Source organism: Raphanus sativus, chromosome 6, assembly GCF_000801105.2.
Source record: "Raphanus sativus cultivar WK10039 chromosome 6, ASM80110v3, whole genome shotgun sequence".
Classification (NCBI taxonomy): Eukaryota; Viridiplantae; Streptophyta; class Magnoliopsida; order Brassicales; family Brassicaceae; genus Raphanus; species Raphanus sativus.
In genome coordinates this window covers 38,048,818-38,068,948 of record NC_079516.1, presented here as the reverse complement: position 1 = coordinate 38,068,948, position 20,131 = coordinate 38,048,818, and the positions used below count along the sequence as shown (strand labels likewise).

The 20,131-nt window shown below is 34.6% G+C and overlaps 1 protein-coding gene and 1 long non-coding RNA gene across 2 annotated transcripts; both read right to left on the bottom strand.

Moving 5' to 3' along the window:
* Nucleotides 1-5,443: 5,443 nt before the first annotated feature.
* Nucleotides 5,444-6,964, bottom strand: LOC108808392 (uncharacterized). Its single transcript, XM_018580550.1, has one exon. It carries the CDS (start codon nucleotides 6,962-6,964, stop codon nucleotides 5,444-5,446), a length of 1,521 nt encoding a protein of 506 aa, XP_018436052.1.
* An 867-nt stretch (nucleotides 6,965-7,831) lies between these two features.
* On the bottom strand, nucleotides 7,832-8,761 carry LOC108809151 (uncharacterized). Its single transcript, XR_001942784.2, has 2 exons — nucleotides 8,445-8,761; nucleotides 7,832-8,315 (listed from the first exon to the last, which is right to left on the bottom strand). It is a non-coding gene; the product is annotated as an uncharacterized LOC108809151 (long non-coding RNA).
* Nucleotides 8,762-20,131: the final 11,370 nt, after the last annotated feature.

Here is a 20,131-nt window from a genome sequence, read left to right as displayed (position 1 = left end):
TTAAACATGCCTCCGCCCCTGAAAAGTGACATATCTAATCTATTAAAATAGGGATACAAATAAAAAATTACCCTAATTTTTTTTCCAATAATTACAATCTTATACCACTGATCAAAAACACATCAGTTTTACATTTTTTCTACACCATTATTTCCCTATTATACCATGAGCTATCGTTCGTTACACCATATAATAGCAGAATATTGTTTTTGGGCTTATTACACCTTTGGCCCAATTCACAATCACAATTTTTTTATCAACTTTCACAATCACTATTTATATTGTCAAAAACTGAACAATGGAACCTATGACCTCTTGTTTTATAAATTAGCTAACCAATTACAGTACATTGATCATAAGTTTTATTAAATGCAATAAAGAGTTGGTCCAGTGGTTTGACTAAAGGTTTATTAATGCTTCTACACCAGGAGATACGAGTTTTGATTCCCAGAGAAGACAGAATTATGCGAATTAATGGAGAAAAAACTTACAAGAGATCTGCAGTATGGCGCAATGAGTATATTTTAGCGTGGATCCCATAGAGTATCTCAGGTAATGCAATCAGACGTGAATCTTCATAAGACATGTAGAATTGTCGGCTGTAAAATCGTTTATATTTCTCATAGTTTGTAACATCATAATTATTCAGTGCTAAAAAAATATTATTAAAGATTAGATTAGATTTTATATGAGTACAAAATCGAAACTAATTATGTTTTTTTCCTTTTAAAAGTAAATACCATTCCAAAAACGATTCCAAGATCCACGCAATGACAATTAAGTGCAGAAAATCTAAACTAAATATTCGTTTTTCCGAAAATTAAACAACATCCAAACTTTCTATCCTATTTCTACACAATCACCATATCAAGAAATGATACCCCTCTGTTTAAAAAACTTGCACAACAAGTATTCTTTAGAGTTTAATATGTATATTCTGTTTTTACTATGATATAATAAAAAGGGAATGTATATTTAAACCATTTCTGATGTTTAATATGATATAATATGTTTCTGATGAATATGATTTTAAACCATTTCTGAGGTGTTTTGTTTTGGTTTTCTTTGATGATATCTTGATATTTAGCAAGATTATATCGGATCACTTGGAGCACTTACGATGGTCTTGTAAGTCTTTTTTTTTAACGCTGTTTGAATTATTTCATAAAAAAACCCCAAAAGGGGAGAGGTTTACAACTAAAAGGAAAGATTGCATTGTCTCGACTCATGAAACAGAAGAGAAAAAATAAAAAACAGAGAAGAAAAATAGTGTCAGTAGACACCATTAGGAGGAAGGGTTGGACCGAGTACAGTGAAGGAGAGATCCTTCTTCCAGCTTAAACTTCATCAGCTAGACGGCTCTGTAACCACGATGGACCTCCTGTGGCAATAAACGACTGGTACCTCCTATCAGCAGTAACACTTTTTGCTAGATCATCAGCAATGGTGTTCCTTTCCAGTCTTACGTGATCAACACTCCAATCACGCAATCGAGACAGTTGCCTATTAATACCTTCCAATAGACCGTGTAGCTCCTTATAGTCTGCAGGTTGCATTACAGACTCTCTTGCCAGTGCGTTTGAAGACTCGAAAATGACCTTTTGACGCCGAATAGCAATCATATCTGAGATTGCCCAGTGAAGGCCGACAAGCTCCGCTTCCCTTTCCGAATTTAAGTTGGAAAAGGCTCTTCGGCTATGAAGGATAGGTTTCCCTTGGTCGTCTCTTAATATCCAGGCTGCACCACTATTAGAGTTGGGACCAACCCAGGATGTACCAATATTGCATTTAGCAAAACCCACTGGTGGTCTTAACCATTTGACGCTACTATCCTGAGGTAAACGAGAACTCCTGTGTTGCTCAGTATCGGGCTGGTTAGTCTCGAACCATAAACTTGCATCCTCCATAGCTTTTGAAAGAACTGAGACCGAAGAGAACTGGGTTTTCTCAAACAGAAGAGCGTTTCTAGCTTTCCAGAGGTGCCAAAGGATCCAAGGAAAGGCTGCTGAGCTCCTGTTCTCCGGTTCTTTCTTAGTCTGAGACAGTAAGTGATAGATATTGAGGAATACCGACTGATGAGAGAAACCAGCACTTGGCAATTTGATGTTTGATCTCGACCAAATATCTCTAGCCATAGGACACGTGAAAAGCAAATGGCAAATCGTCTCAGTACTTCCATTACAGGTTCTGCATCTATTTTCCACCTGCACTCCTCTGCTTCTCAATCTTTCCATTACCGCCAGAGCTCCGGCTAAGGCTTTCCACAAGAAATGTTTGATTTTTGGAGGAGCCTTGAGTTTCCATAGATCACGCCACAAACTTTTCTCCAACGGAGAGAGAGTAGGAGATACCGTACCATCTTCTTCAGGGAGTGATACAAGGAACTTGTAACCACTCCTTGACGAATAGCAACCATCTTTAGTAAAGCCCCATTTGTACCCATCTTCACGAGAGATGGAGGGCTTGAGCCTAAATATGATCTCTGCATCATGGTCTGTGAAAGCCTGGCTGACTAGAGTTCTATCCCAAACAGAGGAGTTAGGAATGAGTAGGTCCGAAATCTTCAAAGTAAGATCAACAATACTATCAGGTCTGTAATTGGGGGTCCTTGGTATCGGGTCAATAATCCAGTTCACAGCCCATACATTTGACTTCTCACCATTGCCGATATCTCGAACCAGGCCTTGTTTCAGGAGGTCTCTACCATGCAGGATGCTTCTCCAAGCATAGGAGGGACGAGAGCCAAGCCCACCGTCCAAGAACTCACAGTTTCCATAATATCGACTCTTTAAAACCCTTGCAACCAACGAGTCGGGATTATTCATGATTCTCCAAGCTTGCTTACCCAGAAGTGATTGGTTAAACTTGGTTATATCATGAAAACCTAAACCCCCTTCCCTCTTCTTCTTGCACATTTTCTTCCATGCAACCCATGAGATTTTCCTCTTCCCATTACCTCCTCCCCACCAGAACTCAGACATTGCGCTTGTGATCTTTGCGCAAACATCTTTGGGAAGTTTGAAGATTGACATTGCATACACAGGAAGGGCCATAGCTATTGATTTAAGCAGAATCTCCTTGCCTCCTTGTGATAGAGACTTCGCAAACCAACCATGGAGTCTAGACTGAAGCTTCTCGCGTATGAAACTAAGGAGTTCACGTTTTGAGCCTTTGAAACATTCAGGAAGCCCCAGGTAAGTGCCTTCTCCTCCTTCACGTGTGATCCCCAGAGTTCTCTATACATCGTCTTTAGCACAATCCTGAATTTGAGCGCCAAAGATGATGGATGATTATTGAAAATTAATCATTTGACCAGATGCTTCACCATAGGCTTTCAAGCATTCCATGAGCTCTGTGCTCTCTTCGGTATTTGCCTTACACATCAGAAGGCTATCATCGGCAAACAAGAGATGATGAACTCTAGGACCGTCAGCCGATAAGCCTATACCAGACAAACGCCCCTGTTCTTCTGAGTTGTTCAGCTTGCTTACCAGGGCCTCGGCACAAAGAATAAACAGAAACGGAGACAGTGGATCACCTTGCATGATGCCTCTTTCCGGTTTTATAAAGCCATGAGATCTGCCATTAAGTAACACTGTATAAGAGACAGTAGAGATACAGGACATGATCCATCGAATCCAAGTATGCGCAAACCCCATTCGCTCCATTAGCTCTTCCACAAAGCACCACTCAACTCTGTCGTATGCTTTCGACATGTCTGTTTTCACAGCCATATAATCTCTAGCCACAGGTGAGTTAGTTCTTAGGCCGTGGACAAGCTCGTGAGCAATGATTATGTTATCAGAGATGAGACGTCCTTGCACAAATGCTCCTTGCGTATCGGATATTATCTCTGGGAGAATGCCTTTCAGTCTGTCACAAAGGATCTTAGAAATGATTTTATATTGGACAGCACAGAGACTGATAGGCCTCATATCACTCATCAAACTAGGAGAAGGCACTTTAGGAAGAAGGCTTAGTTGGGTATGGTTCCAGCCGGGAGGAAGAATGGAGGAACTAAAGAAGCTCAGTATCTCTGAAGTGACCTGTTGCCCAACAATATGCCAGTATTTTTGATAGAAAGTACCAGTCAGACCGTCCTCTCCGGGTGCACTATTTCCACGCACAGCAAAGGCAGCTTTACGTATCTCCTCTGCAGTTACATCTTGACACAACGCTTCATTCATGGCTGGAGTGACTCGTTCTGCAAACCCAGTGAAAAGACTCTGCAGATCATGCGGGTTCGAACTCATGAAGAGGTCCCGATAGAACTCCACAGCTATATGTCCTTTGGCCCCTTCAGAATAGTGTTCAACGCCATGATCGTCTTTTAGCATCAAAACACGATTCTTTGCTTTCCTCCCTTTCACACAATTATGGAAGTAAGAAGTGTTTCTATCCCCTTCTCTAAGCCATTGTTCTCTACACTTCTGCCGCCAAAAGACTTCTTCTTCCTTATAGGCAATCCCAAGCTCCAATTTCACCTTCCGCAGATAGTTGAGATCAGGTTTGAACTTACTTATCTCCTTCTCTAACTCCACTTGCAAGCGTTGGATGTTAAGCTTCGCATTGCTATAGGATGATTTCTTCCACTTAGCAAGTTCTTTCCTGCAGTTTTCAAGGCGCTCCATGATAGTAACTCGTCTTCCTGACAATTCCTTGCACCAACCTTTCTTAACTGCATCTTCCACACCTTCCTTTCCAACCATTCTCTTATCAAATATAAACCTCCCACGACCCTGTCCATCTCCTTCTAACGCAAAACCAATCATCAGAGGACGATGATCGGAACCGTACATAGCCATATATTCAACATGTGATCGTGGGAAGAGTCGGTACCATTCATCGTTACCAAAGCAACGATCAAGTCTGCACTGCACCCAAACCTTGTCTCTAGCGCCAGCCCATGAGAGAGGATTCCCTGAGCTTCTCATATCACTGATTTTGCAGTTCTCAACCATGTTCCTAAAGTCCCAGAAAGTTGAGTCACTGCACACAGAACCTCCCACCTTCTCATCATTACAAAGTAACTCGTTAAAGTCACCACACAGCATCCATGGCTCATCTCTAGCCATACCGATATCACTCAAACGCTCCCAAACAGCTTGTCTCCTTTCTTTCACAGGATCACCATAGACACACGTCAAGTAGAAAACCAAAGAACCCATCGTAACCTGAAGATCCACGATCCTCTTATCTTGTTGTAACACGTCCACTTTGTAACACTGCTTCCACATCACTGCTAAGCCACCACTTAAACCAATTGGCTCCACAGTGATCAAACCATCATAACCTAGTTCACATTGTAAGTCACCCATATACTTGTTTTTTTGTTTAGTCTCCGACAGAAAAATAAAATCGGGAAAAGAGGTTCTGCGAATTTCCCGTAACCTCTGAACTGTCTCAGTGCTTCCTGCACCTTGACAGTTCCAACTCAAAACGCTCATTGGGATGGCAGCGGCTTCAAACCGGAAGCTACAGAACATGGGGTTGGTTTTGGAGATTTAGACGAATGCTCTCCTACATTCAAAACTGCCTTCCTCTTAGTGATAATATCACCGCTTTGCCTTTCTTCCTCAGCCACTGCTAAAGCTTCCTCACACTCTTTAGCTTTCTGAGCTCTGACTGCTAGACGTTTCCAACGCTGAGGACGCTTCCTGTTGCTCTTCACAGCACTCTTAGTCCCGGAAGATTGAGCCTCAAAAGAGGTGCCAATACTAAAACCCGTAGGACTAAAGAGTGATGAAGAGGAGGCGCCTTCTAGTTCAGAAGGTGAACTCATTGTTTTGCCGTGATCACCACGCTGACACTCTCCAATGGAACTAGGAGCTTCCGTCATTATGGATTGTCTTTTAGCACGCCTCTGGGGTTCCTCGAAGGTAAAGACGTGACCCTTTCCTTTAGATAAGTCGTGAGTAATCTTAGGGGGAATCACATCAGGACCTTGATCGATCGACAACTGCACACGAGCAATCCTTGCAAGGCTTTCTGTTTCATCACTATGAGAAACGTACAACAATGCAGCTTTCCGTTCCTCACTAGGCAGCTCCGGGAATAGAGGTTCGAAACCAGGAGGGACCGAGGGTCCTGGAGCATGAGCTTTCACGCCAGACGACGACTGCGATTTCTCAGAGCTTTGAGGGATGCTCTGTTTTCTGTTACGGTTGTGGAGCAAAGGACAATCTGGCCGTTCATGCGTTAACCGATAACAGTGGTGGCAACGCTTCCTCAGTTTTTCATACTCGAACTCAATAACAACTGATCCACCACGGGGGAGATTCAAGACTTTGGAAGGCAGCGCTGGTCTTTGAATGTCAAGCCTGATGTGAGCACGTATGAAGGCTTCCTTTTGAGACATCTTAGGGTCGTATGCAATCTCAATCACATGTCCAATTTTGCTGGCGAGAAAGTCCATCGTATCAGTATTGTAGTGATTCACTGGGATATGATAGATACGAACCCACACGTCCACAGAAGCCAGGAAATTGGCTGGAGGGGAAGGAACCCAACAATCTAGCAGCATTGTCCAGTTCTTGTAAGACCATGGGCGATCATTAAGTACTGTGATCATATCTTCTTCTCGTTGGAATATGAACTGAAACTTCTCAGCAGAGAGTGCGATACCACGAACTCTGCCATAAACTCTCCAGACACGCGGCATATCTTCGATCATCTCAGACATAGGTTGGCGAGGTGGGTTAAGGAGCCTTCCTAGTAGGCTCAAGGAGTTACCATCGAAGACGTTGAAGCACTGATCATCTTGTAGATCAATGGGATCATCATCACGCAGTGACATAGCTTGAATAGCTGAATGGAGATTATCAGCCATATGTGATCTCGTTGAGGCCACGCAGAGGAGGAGACGACGCAAACACAGAGGCTGAGTCGGTAAGAGATCAATGTTTAGACCTTGCGCAATCCCATTGATTGAGCAATATTCAGAGATCTGTTTAAGGGAATTCATATTTCTTGGAGACAAAAGCGGGAAGAGAATAAGAAAGTTGCCACAAAACCCCAGCTAACAAAGCTAGGAAAGGAAACTGAGATCACTAACGCTCTAAAAAATAGAGATTTCGGTTATTGAAAAGGAAATTGCACTTAATTAAAACCGGGAGAAATAAATGAGCCCAAAAAATCAGCGAGACCAGGCCCAACGGCAGTAACCAAAAAAGGAAACCCAAACTACCGGAAAAGATTTCCGTCTGAGAGCCCAAAAAAGAGAGAAAATGTAGAATAATTTTTTTAGTCTTGTAAGTCTTGAGAGCTCTTAAGTTGTTTGCAAATAAAAAAAAATACAGTGAAACTTTTATAAATTAATAATGTTGGGATTACACCAAAATTATAATTTTTGATTAATTTATAAAGATTATTAATTTATCAATATACTAATTGAACCAAAAATTTGATTTGAAAGAATAAAATTATATTAATTTATAGAGATTTTTAGTGTATATTAATTTATCAAGTATTAATTTAAAGAGGTTATACTGTATACTTTAGAGTGAATCAAGTGGATTATCCGGGTCATATCATTTCCGAGAGAGGAGTAGCAAAAAATAGTTCAAAAACTGAAGCTATGTTGCAATGGCCTACACCAAATACAGTCAAGCAACTTCGTTTTTGGATCTTATGGGTAATTACAGACACTTCATCAGAAATTATGGGGTGTTGGCTCATCCTTTAACTAACTTGTTGAAGCTGGATCAATTCGTTTGGACCAGTGATACTTAGTTAGCATTTGAAAAGTTGAAGCAGGCTATGGTATCAGCTCCAGTGTTGGATTTACCAAACTTTGAGAAGAAAATTGTTCTGGAATCTGATGCATCTGGTGTGGGAGTGGGAACTCTACTGATTCAAGATTGACATCAATTGCATTCTTCAGTCATGCGTTAACGGACAAAGAGCAACTAAGACCATTATAGGAGCGAGAAAACCAAGCTTAAACCTAAACCTGTTTACTAACTAACGTCTTAACCTAATAACAAAACCTATCTCCGTTTAATTCAGCCGCCTTCAACCACCACGTGAGACCACCTCCTTGGGAATTCTGAAACCTCCCCCTTTTTCTTTTGAGACCTACTTGCTCCTTGCTTGAACCTTTGCGACGACTATGGCACCTTTTGGCTTGTATCAAGCTTCTTCTGCTTCCTTCACCACCAGAATGAATCCTGAGAACAAAAGAAGCCGCACCAGAATTGAGTGGTGTGGCCACCGTTCTCAACCACCTATACGGCGTCGTCTTCTTCTTCCGATTCTCACCCTCGGAGTCTCTGATTCGTCATGGGCCCACTTCCAGCGACTCTGCTCACGACCACCTTTAACAAAAGCAAAAAAATAGAATCAACAGAAAAAGAGAGAGCGATACAGAGAGAAAGAGGGAGAGGGAGAGGGAGAGGGAGAGGGAGAGGGAGAGGGAGAGGGAGAGGGAGAGGGAGAGAGAGTACCGGTGAGTGTAGACAGATCTAACGCATCTTGTGTGTGTGAGATGAATCGTGTGTGTGAGAGAGATGTGACATTGGACAGAAAGTGAGAGAGATGATAATATGAGACTGTGAAGAACTCACGAGAGAAGAAGGAGGCGTAAAGGAGAAGAGATAAGTGGAGATAAAAGAATAATTTTAGACTTTTTTTTTAGAGATAAGTTGTTGAATAATTTTAGACTATTAGATCAAAAATAATCAATGGTCAAAAATTGTTATCTTTGTATTAAAAAATATGACCAATGAAAAAGAAGTTAAAGGATAACTACAAGATGGATTTGTAGCCCTTAGATTAAAAACAATCAATGGTTAATGATTTATTTTTGATGGTTAAACTTATATTTTATATTAAACTGTATTTTTGATAAAGTTTAAAATTTTAAAACTTAGATTTTATGTTGATTTTTGGATGTGTGGTTTAAATATGAAGTTTAGAGTTTAGGGTATATAATTGAGTGAGTTTAGGGTTTGGTATATAGTGTTTAGGATTTAGATTTAAGATTTAAGATTATATTGTTAAATAACAAAAACATTAGAGTTTTAGAATCTGTTGTTAGATTTATGGTATATAATTAATTAAATTTTATTTAAAGTTTGAAGTTTAATGTTTTAGGGTATAGGTCAAAGTATGTGGTTTAGGGTTTAGGGTTAAAATTTCGAAATAGATATGGTTTGAAAATTAAGTTTTGAAAAGATTTATACTTAATAATTCTATTTTAAATTTTAAAATATTATTAAGATATTAGTGTATCTAATCTATTAAAAAGTCCTATTTTTATCTACTGATAAATGTTGTCACTTAAATTTTGGACCTATTCATATTTTATTAGAAATAGATATTAATAAGATCTTTTTGAAATCCCTTTTGTTTACTTTCAACTAGATACTGACCCACCCTTTTCAAGGGCGGAAATTATTTAAACAAACCTTTTTAATTGTTACCGAGATTAGAATATACAAATTATAAAAAACAATAATTTTTTATATATATAGTTTTAGAATAATATTGTTTTTGGTTATAAAATATACACATTTTTTTACACTAAAACTTGTACAGTGAAACCTCTATAAATTAATAATGTTGGGACTACACCAAGACTATAAATTTTTTTAATTTATAAAGGTTATTAAATTATCGATATAATATATTGAACCAAAAATTCAATGTTGGGACTATAAAATTATAATATTTATAAAAAAAAAATTAGTGTATATTAATTTATAGAGTATTAACTGAAAGAGTTTATACTGTATATAAACGTTAATATGTGTGAGATTCAAAATTTATAGGTAAAATATTTAGACAATGCTTTTAATTGTTACTGATAAAACGAAAAAATCAAATAAACTTTAGTTCCACAAAAAATAATGTATTTTTTATTAATAATATTGTTTGTGGATATATTATTTAGTCTTTTATTTTTAAGTTTCAAATACAATGTTAGTTGGTTAAAACCCAATATTTATAAGGGCTAATGTAAATTGGTTTACATAATAGTATTGTCCTTTATTTGCAAAGCAACACAATTTTAATAATTTTCCAAAGCCCATTAGTTAAACCATTTATAATGTGTATTTATGTTGGTTTAAATTAAGTTGTTAGTCATGTTGATATATTCAAGGAACCAAACAGATTTAAGTAGCCAAACACCTACTATTCTAGAAAAGGTCCAAATTTAAATGACAACTTCTAAATGGTAGATAAAATTTAGGACCCTAAATTAATATAGTAGATATTTCAAATTTTCCACTCCTATTTTTATGGATAACAACATTAATTAGCTTCATCCTAACTACTATATATTCATAAAACTTTCACCATTTATATTTTTTGAAACTATCGACATTTTATTGTATTTAATTGTTTCTTATTTATATTTGCATTAAACTTTTCAAAGCCTAACATAGCTGTTGTATACGATAACAATTAATAACTACGTACAATCTATAAAATAGATCACTATATATTAATAATATCGAATAAGAAATCTAAACAATAAGATTATAAAATTACACAACATAAAACACTAAAATGTAAATCATATATATAAAACGTTTATGATATATAATATCAAAGTTTTATATTTATAAAAGAAAAAATATCCGCACGGATGTGCGGGTTCAAATTCTAGTTGTAGTTTAAAATATTATAAAGTTTGTGGCTTGTGATCAATGGCCTAATATTCTTACAAAAATGTTTTTTCAATTAAAAAGCCATCTTTTTTTCAACAATGTCTTTGTCATTCGATCCACTAGCGTTCCGAATCATTCAAATCTGTTTTTTGTTATTGGGATAGGTGAATTCTTATGGATCCATCCCCGAGGGACACGTGTATACGCGATTTCAAATGCATTAATGGTAGATCCTTTTTACTATATTTTGACTATATATAAAAGGATCGGACTAATGACGTATACAAGAAAGACTTTTTAAAATTTAATTTAGTAATTGTAATTATATTTTTGTCTATTTTTATATAAAATTAAGTTATTCATTATTATATTTATAAAACTAATGATATAAAATATTAGAGTTTTTAATACTTTTAGTTAGAGTTTAAGGTATGTGGTTAATTTAGGATATTAAGTTAAAGTTTGAAAGTAAGTTTGAATTTATTTTAAGAATTAGATTTAAGTTTGAAAAGTTTTTATTTAGAGTTTAACTTTAAAGTTATGAGTTCAGAATAGAGGTTTGAGTATAGGGTTAAAGGTTTAAGGTATTGAGATTTGAGATTAATTTTTGAAAAAGAAATAATTTTATTTTTATTTTTTAATATTTTAAGTTAAATTTAAGATTTGATGTTAAAATACTAGAGTCTCAAAAGTCTAGACTTTAAAGTTTTATTTAGAGTTTAATCGTGTTTAAAATTTTGTTTAAGAGTTTAGGGTTCAGGATTTTTGGAAACAAATAAAATGGAATGATAGAGAAAGTGAAACAAGGGCGAGAAGGAAAATCAATTATTTTTCCGCTTTAGTTTTATTCAAGTGTTTTGCAGAATTAAAGTTGGACCAACTTAATATAGTGTTTACATTTCCGCAAACGCTATCTAAAAGTAAAGAATAATTCAATCATAGCATAATCGAAAAAAACGCTATTCCGGTTTGCTATTAAAACTCATTTTTCTTGCAGCGTGATAAACAAGATTACGGATGGATCTGTGAAGTCAGAAAAAATGAAGGTGATCGAGGGGAGACTTTGGTCCAAACACCATTTGGTGATGGCTTCCACGTACGTTTTACTCACTCATACTTTCGAAATGTCATGATAGTAGAGCTGGGGGTCATTCGGGTGTCTTGAAGATAGCAAAATGGATCCAACGTTCTTTTTATTGGCAAAAAATTTATCACAAAGTGCAAGATTATGTAGCTAACTGTGCAATTTGTCAAACTGATCACAAAACATTCGACGTAGTCTCATGCAGGTCTCCCTCTGCCTTTGCCGATTCCAGAGAGGATTTTGGAATATATAAATATGGATTTTATCAAGGGCTTGCCAACTTCGTACATTGTCAATTTTATCTTAGTGTTTATTGATCAGCTGAGTAAATATACCCATTTCATTGGTCTTCATCATCATTTCTCTGCAGTGGATGTTGCTAAGGCGTTTATAAAAGACATTGTACGATTACACGGGTGTCCAAGAAGCATCACATCTGTCAGAGATCGTATCTCCCTAAGTGCTTTTTGGATAGAAATTTTTAATTGGCTGATACGAAGCTGAAGATAGCACCGCCTTCCATCATCAGTCTGACGGTCAATCCGAAATTCTCAACCGATGTCTCGAGACATATCTACGGTGTTTTGCTTCAGAGCACCCGAGGACTTGGTCGAAATTTCTTGTATGGTCCGAGCTTTGGTATAACACTACATTCCATAGTTCTCTGCAGACAACACCTTTCAAAGTTGTTTATGGTTGGAAACCTCCTTCGTTGTTGCCGTGTGAGCCCGGTTCTACACATAGTTTTGAGTTGGAGCAAAAGCTATTGGAAAGAGATTAGATGTTAAGTTCTTTGAAGATGATGTTGATAGAGCTCAACATATTATGAAGGATCAAGCTGATAAGCATAGAAAAATGGTCAGTTTGTGGTGGGTGATATGGTGTATTTAAAGCTGTGACCTTACTGTCAACAATCATTGGTAAAACGGTTTTGTTAGAAGCTAACGACTAAGTTCTATGGTCCATACCAGGTGGTGAAGAGAATTGGAAATGCAGCTTCCAAATTACTATTGCATAGTCATTTGAAGATTCATCGAGTCTTCCATGTATCACAACTAAAACTCCAGGAACAAGTATTTGAGTTGCCTAGCTTGTGCTTAGGTTTGAATCAAAAGGATTTGGTGTCTTCTGATGTGGTTGATAAGCGTTATGATCCAAGTGGGAGATTGGATTTGTTAGTTCTTGGAAAGACAGACCTGCCCTTTGAAATTTCTTGGATGCCTTATCACCAATTCATTGAGCAATTTGCGAGTTATAAGCTTAAGGACAAGTTTGGTTTCGTTGGGGGAAGTATTGATAGGAATAAGATAACCTACTACCAAAAAGGAAGGGGAAGGAAATAGCACAGGGGATGACGTGACGAGTAACGTTGGTGATTCGAATGAAGAAGAGAGAGTCTTTGATTGAGAAAGAGGGTTTGTAGTTAGCTCGGAGAGACTGATGAGTGAGTTTGGTATATGAGCTGAGTCAAGTGAGAGGAGAGTTTATGCTTTGTTGTTGTTTGTTATAGACGATATGAGTCTGTACTTTTAAGTCGCCATAAGACTAATGATCTGAGCTAGTTCGCCATGATTGCTTATTTTTGTTCACACTCAAAACTGTATTTGTCTCTCTCATTTATAATAAAGAGTTTACATTGTTGACAAGAGTTCTAGATATAGCTAATTAAAACCTATCAGTTTTACGACATACGAGCTTATCCTTTTTCCACGGCCACGGTGATCAAAAGTGTTGCTCCATGAGTTGACAAGCATAGAGGAGATCACTTATGAGTGCAGCATTTTATATATTTGCTTATCAAAAAAGAATCTGAATTCTTCCAATGTTGGATGAAGGGTCGAAATGTCGAATGATGTGGAAAAGACGTGGAATCTGAAAATTTTGGGGCCATAATCTCTTTTAAGAACCTTTTTAAAAAAAGTTTCCATAATTTGGAGGTTTAAACCTACGTAAGAAAAATGCCAAAGAAGATATTTGAGGTCAATGTTAATGTGTTATTGGGCTTGGTAACAGAACTAATTCACGTACAAAGTTAACAATGAAAGATTACCGCATCACTTATCCCCTCTATATTAAAAAAGAAACATTTGAAAAATTATAATCTTAATTTTGTAATAATTAAAAAGAGTCCAATGCTTAGGTGTCACTCAATTAGATAGTTAATTACATTCAATTGAAAAATAAGTAGGTCCACATTGAATTTTTATATGTTGCTAGATACATTTGTTGGTTAAACTATATGATATGATGATATTTATGACAGAAACATTTATGATTGTTCTGCTAGATATAATTACTATTTTCTTTTCTTTTTTTAAATAAAATCTATGAATTACCATAAATTGACTAATATATATATGATAATTAATGTTTTTAATAATAAATATTTTATAACAATTTATATATTCTCCATCTTTTTTGTTTAATTTTATATTATTAAAATAAATTAAACAACCGAATTAGCTACAAAATTAAAAATTAGATTTTTAGTATATGTTATATTTTGAATTTTAAAAAATGACAATAAATAACTAAAACTATTAAAATTATTATGTTAAAAATTAACGATCAATGGTTTAACACTTTTATTATAAAAAAATACACATGATTTTAAAACCATATGAGTAAAAAGTATCATTTAATAATAAAAACAAATATATATATATATATATATATATTGATTAGACTATATACCATATAAGATTACATCAATATTTTAATTTCAAAACTTTCAATGAATTTTCAAGAACATTTATAAATTATAAACTTATTAAATTTTTCACATTGAAAATTTTGTTATCAGTGATTTAAATATTTTGTTATAAAACGATATGAATGATCATAGAACCGTATGATTATGAAGTTTCATTTAATAAATAACTATATAAAATATAAAATATACTATTCTTAGAAAAGTAGGTTGGTACATCTTAACTTATATTACACTTTTTATTAAACTAACTATCGAATTGATAAATAATGTACAAAAAAAACAATCTCACACTTTCCTTAAATAAAATTTATGAAATTACCTAATATGATTAACGTATATATGAAAAGTAATTATTATGAATAATGAATATTTGCTAACATTTTTTGTATCTTAGTTCTTTTATTATTTTATATTATTAAAAGATATTAAACAATCACATTAACTATATAATAAAAACATTTAATTTTTTTCTTATATGTTATATTTTGAATTTTTCAAAATGTTTATAAATTATTAGAAATTTGAAGATTTCACTTGGAAAATTTTGTGATCAATAGCTTAATTTGTTTTGTTATAATAAAATACAAATAATCTTAAAATTGTATTAATATGATTTTTTATATAATAAATATTCAAATTAAATACAATATATATATATATATATATATATATATATATATATATATATATATATATTCACTAACGATTTAAAGCAACAAAATTGGTTGCATCAATTTTAGTCGTTGAGTAGAAACCTTTCAAAACTATGTGGGAGACTAAAATCAAAGTAATTCAATTTTGTAAATAATAAGATGATGGTTCTAAAATCATTAAAATGGTTCTCAATGATGTGAAAGTTAAATACTAAAAAATTGTAGAACATATTTTGTAATAAAAGTGACTTATTGACCACATTACAATTTTTATAGATATAAACAGGGTGATAAAAATTTTAAGCCCAAATCGATCAGGCTCATCATAAATTCAAAATAGATTTCGGTCCACAATTACAATTATAAATGTTCAGCCCAACATATCCTCTATATATATATCAAAGGAAAAACATTCTAAGAAATGTATTCACACTATAATGGACATGTGGCAATCTCACAATGATTTGAGAATGAGGATTCACACTTTCATAAATGTTTTCACACTCTACATAAATGTGTTTAAACTATGTATTTTATGTTTTATTTTTAATATAAAATTCACAGTAAGATTCCAAAAAATATGAATTTAAAATCTAATTCTACAATAGGATAATAAGACATGATAAAAAACAATCCAAAACCAACTAATATCCAAATTAGGGCTGTTCAATATGCTAAAACCATAGAGTACCGAACCAAACATAAATAGATAATATGTTTTTTTTGGTACATACCATCGTAACCAAATGAATGCGATTTTTATATAAACCGTAGGATTTGGATATGGTTTGATTCATAACTGATTGAACTGAAACATGTAAATATGAATATATTTATAATGACGCATGAATATCTATTTGTTTTATGAGTTGAACTATAATTCTAATTTGTAAATCACTTGAATCACTTGAATTATAGTTAAGTAACAATTTACTGCAAGTGAGGCTTCTTATTTTTTTAGTCTTTCTTTTTTGATATTTTTGCTTTATTTTAACAATAACTAAATTGAAGTAAAGATTATAAATTTGAAGGACAACAATTAGTTGAAATTCTTTACAACTTTATTTATCTTTAAACAAACAAAGTTGTGTTCGATCGAAGACCTATTAATTTGATGAACACTAAATATGGAAGAATAGAAAAGTTTTTATTTCATGCTTATGTTTTGTTTTTTATTTTTATTTTCAAAATTTAGAGCTTTAATATTAATTCTAGATTTGATTATTTTATTAGATAATATAAGCATTTTTTTTGTTTTTATTCTTTTATTTAAATATATCATATTTTTAAAATAAATGACTTTTTGACAACATGACTCTAAAATTCGTATAATATATAATATGATCTCAACGTAAATAATTATATATTTTGGTATAAAACCGAATAAACTGAAAATCGACGGTATGTAAACCAAATCGAACCGAAGTAAATATGGATTTAGAATAGTAGTTATATTTTACTAACCGAAATACCAAAAAAATCGAACCAACCGAAACCAACCCGATATTCAGATTGAACACCCCTAATCCAAATGAAACCGAACTGTTGTTTCATTCTCCAAAACATAATAAAAATAATAACTTCATCCCGCGCAAAGCGCGGATCTTATCCTAGTATATACATATAATGTCTAACCTTTAATATTTCCGATGTGGGACTCGAATATCACGGCACATGCATGAGACTGATTATCTTTGCAACACTCAAGAGTATGCCAATGATCGTCCTCACACTCTTTTCATAATTAGCAGGAGAAGGATAGAGAAACGAGTATATATTTCCTCTACCAAACTTCAAAAGTCCAAGGAATCCATATCAATTTGAGGACGGTGAATGTTAATTATTATTTTTTTAATTATCTTAACAGTTGTTAATTTGTTATCGGTTCTAACAAAATGGAATTATTTCTGTAGCTATCGATACAGTGCAAGTCTTGAGAAAAACGAGTAGAGAGAGAAAAGAATAAAGTTCTGTTCCATCACTAGATCTCCACCGGCTTTTTTGTGCTTCCGGCCGACGGGTTGGCTCCCTTAGCCACCGTCGGTCCGGCTCTCTTTTATTTTTCCGTTATGCATGTTATTATCGGCGGGAGAGGGTCACTTGGTCCCTTTCTCTTTTGTTTTTCTTCGGCTGCGGGAGGAAGTGGTGGATATCGTTTTTCTCCTCGGCGGTTCGTTTTTTCTTCTCCGGCATCGCATCTCCTCTTTGATGGATGGCCGACGTTTGACTCTGGGACCGGACCGAATCTTCTTCGGTGGTGGTCGCCGGCTTCTGCTTCTCGGGAAAGTGTTCGAACTGTGTGTAGAGGGGTTCCCTCACGGTGGTGGCGGCCGGGATAGGTTTAGACTTCGAGTTCTTCAATCGAAGCTTGCTTAGGCTCGGGCCGACGATGTTTGACTCCGAATCCGATATCCCTAATATTGTCGTTGGGGATGGACTTCGGTGGTCGTGGTGACTTGTCCCGGAAATTTCCGGAGGTTCTGTTTCGGATTTACAGCGTCGACTTTCAAGTGGGCAAAAAGTTGGTGAATCGCGTTTCCGGCGAAGTGTCCGGTTCACGGTCCCGGCGATGATCTCTACCCCTCGAGATGACGAAGCTTCTCGTTCTGCCACGCGTCTCTTTGCTCTGCGGTTCCAACACGTGGAGGATGCGCTTATGCGGTGAGCGGTGAACTCGTGTCTCGGTTTTTTCTTTTGGGCCTGGAGTTTGTTGCCTTCGGTAGTGGGTTTTGTATTTCCTGTTTGGGATTTTCGTTTGGGCTACCTCTTTGGGCCTTTGTATTTTGCTTTTCCTAATATATAATATTTCAGTTGGCAAAAAAAAAATGGAATTATTTCTACAATAGTATTCGGTTCAGGTGGCCAGTCAGCCCGTCCCTTGCTTAATGTTGGTGAAGCATAAGCTTAAGGCCACCAAATAAACCAGAAAAAATGAGGCCACATATGTTATATATATTTAGGTCAAGTTACTTGACTTCTTAGTTGTAAAAATGTTCTTTCTGGGAGGGTAACAGAGATTTTATCAAAAAAAATTGTTTTGATTTACCATATTGTTTTTTATTCTATCTTTTTCACTCTGTTCAACCATATATCTTTTGTTCTCCTCTTATATTTCATTTTTTCTTTTTTTTAGTTTGACTAAATCGTTTGTATATATATACTTTTAAAATTTACAACCATTTAAAAAAAAATCTAGTAGTATATTATCATACCAAAATTAATAAACTTTAAAAGGTCAACATCTTGTTTAGCTCATGCTTTTAGAGCTTGAAACCAAATATTTTCTTTTATCAAAACTATTAAATTTACAAAAAATAACATTATCAAATAGGGTAAAAGTAGAATCAACATCTTTTTAGGGATGATTTAAATATTTATAGTGTTTTTGTTTACAAAAATGTATTCAATTATCAGTTACAAAAAAAAAATGTATTCAATTAATTAAACACTATAAACAAAATATTTGGTTAAATATCTAAAATGCAAGGCCACATATATCTAAAATGCCTTAAGCCACTGAAATGTTAGGGACGGCAGTCCGGCACTGTGGCCAGTGACTCTGAGGGAAAAAAAGATACAGTGGAGACGCTCTGACAAACATGTGTATAGAAGCGTCGAGGAAAGGAATCTGAGGGATGAGATCAAGAACATGTATGATCTCGAAACATCCAATGGCGACGTTTGATTTCGAAGAGGCACGGAACAAGGTGCAGTTCAGCCATGCAGATATGGACAAGTGGTTCCCAGACCAGAGTTCTGAGTCGGTAAGGAAACCTTCCAAGTAAGACCTTTACTTGATTTATTTATTGCTTTCATCAACCATTCTCATTTTTCGTTCGTTATTTCTACGGTTGTTCTTGTCGTGATGCCTTTCTCTATTGCTCTACTAAACTGAGGTTAGTTTTCCACTTTTCCCTATTTTCTTTTTGTATATTAGGTAGAGACACGTGATACTGTACGTAAAAGTATTAGATATACCTTCATCTCATTGGTAGTTAATTTTTTAAACAAACTGTGAGTTAAATACTTTTTTTTTCCAAGTACGATAATGTGCTATTGAATCAAAAAGCATTATAAAAATTGTGGTTGGCTCTTGGGAGTTATACTGTAAGAGACAAGAAGGCACCGTTGCTCATCAGAAAGAAAAAATATGTTTTTAATTAATTCATTTATTTTTTAAAAAATCAATTATGAAACAAATTAAATAAAATATAGGATTGTGTATATATTAGGGGTTTAATGAGAATTACAGAAAAAATTATGGTAAAGGGTCGACAATTTTGTGTTCAATATATGGCATATGGACAATGTACTTATTATTTTGTTTCATATTTAAAATTTTCCCTTTTTTAATTCATAACTTTTAAATGTTCAACCAGGAGACAAAAATTCATGTTTCAGTTCATCAAAAAATTTGAAACGATATAACTAAGGGTGATACTATAGTCATAGATTTATTCAAAGTGTGCACAGCTGTTGGTGATTATTAGACAAGCACACTTTACACATAGTTTCAAAATTAGTTTCTATCAAACAAACTTTTTTTGCAAAAGTTGATGATTCTCCAAGTGAAGTTCCCTAAAAATATTTTGAGGATTACAATAATGCTAGGTGTTTTTCTACGCCATGCACATAAATAATTTTTTTTTAAACATCAAAACAGATTTCTGGTATCCCAAAAGGTGACTTCAAGCTTGGCCTATTTTTTATTATATATCTTAACTTTATGTTTTTATTTATACATAATTTACCTCATTATTTATAGCATCCGCCTCTATCCGTCCGCACAGGCATGCATGGAATTTATTAGACATTAATAGTTATTATGATACTTTATATACAAATATAAGGCTTTGTATACGAATATAAAATTATTATATCAATTCAAATAAACATTTTTGTTTATTATTTTATGTAATTTATAAATCTATAAAAAATCTGATCACATTATTACTCTTTCATAGTCTCAATAATTAGTTACCAAAAATAATTATTTCTAATATTATGTAGATTATTTGGAAAGTGGTAATTGAATTATCCTTTCCTTTTAGATATAATTATAATAAAT

Excerpts from the sequence above, each read along its gene's own strand:
- LOC108808392 (XM_018580550.1), bottom strand. The coding sequence starts at position 6,964 with ATGAATTCCCTTAAACAGATCTCTGAATATTGCTCAATCAATGGGATT.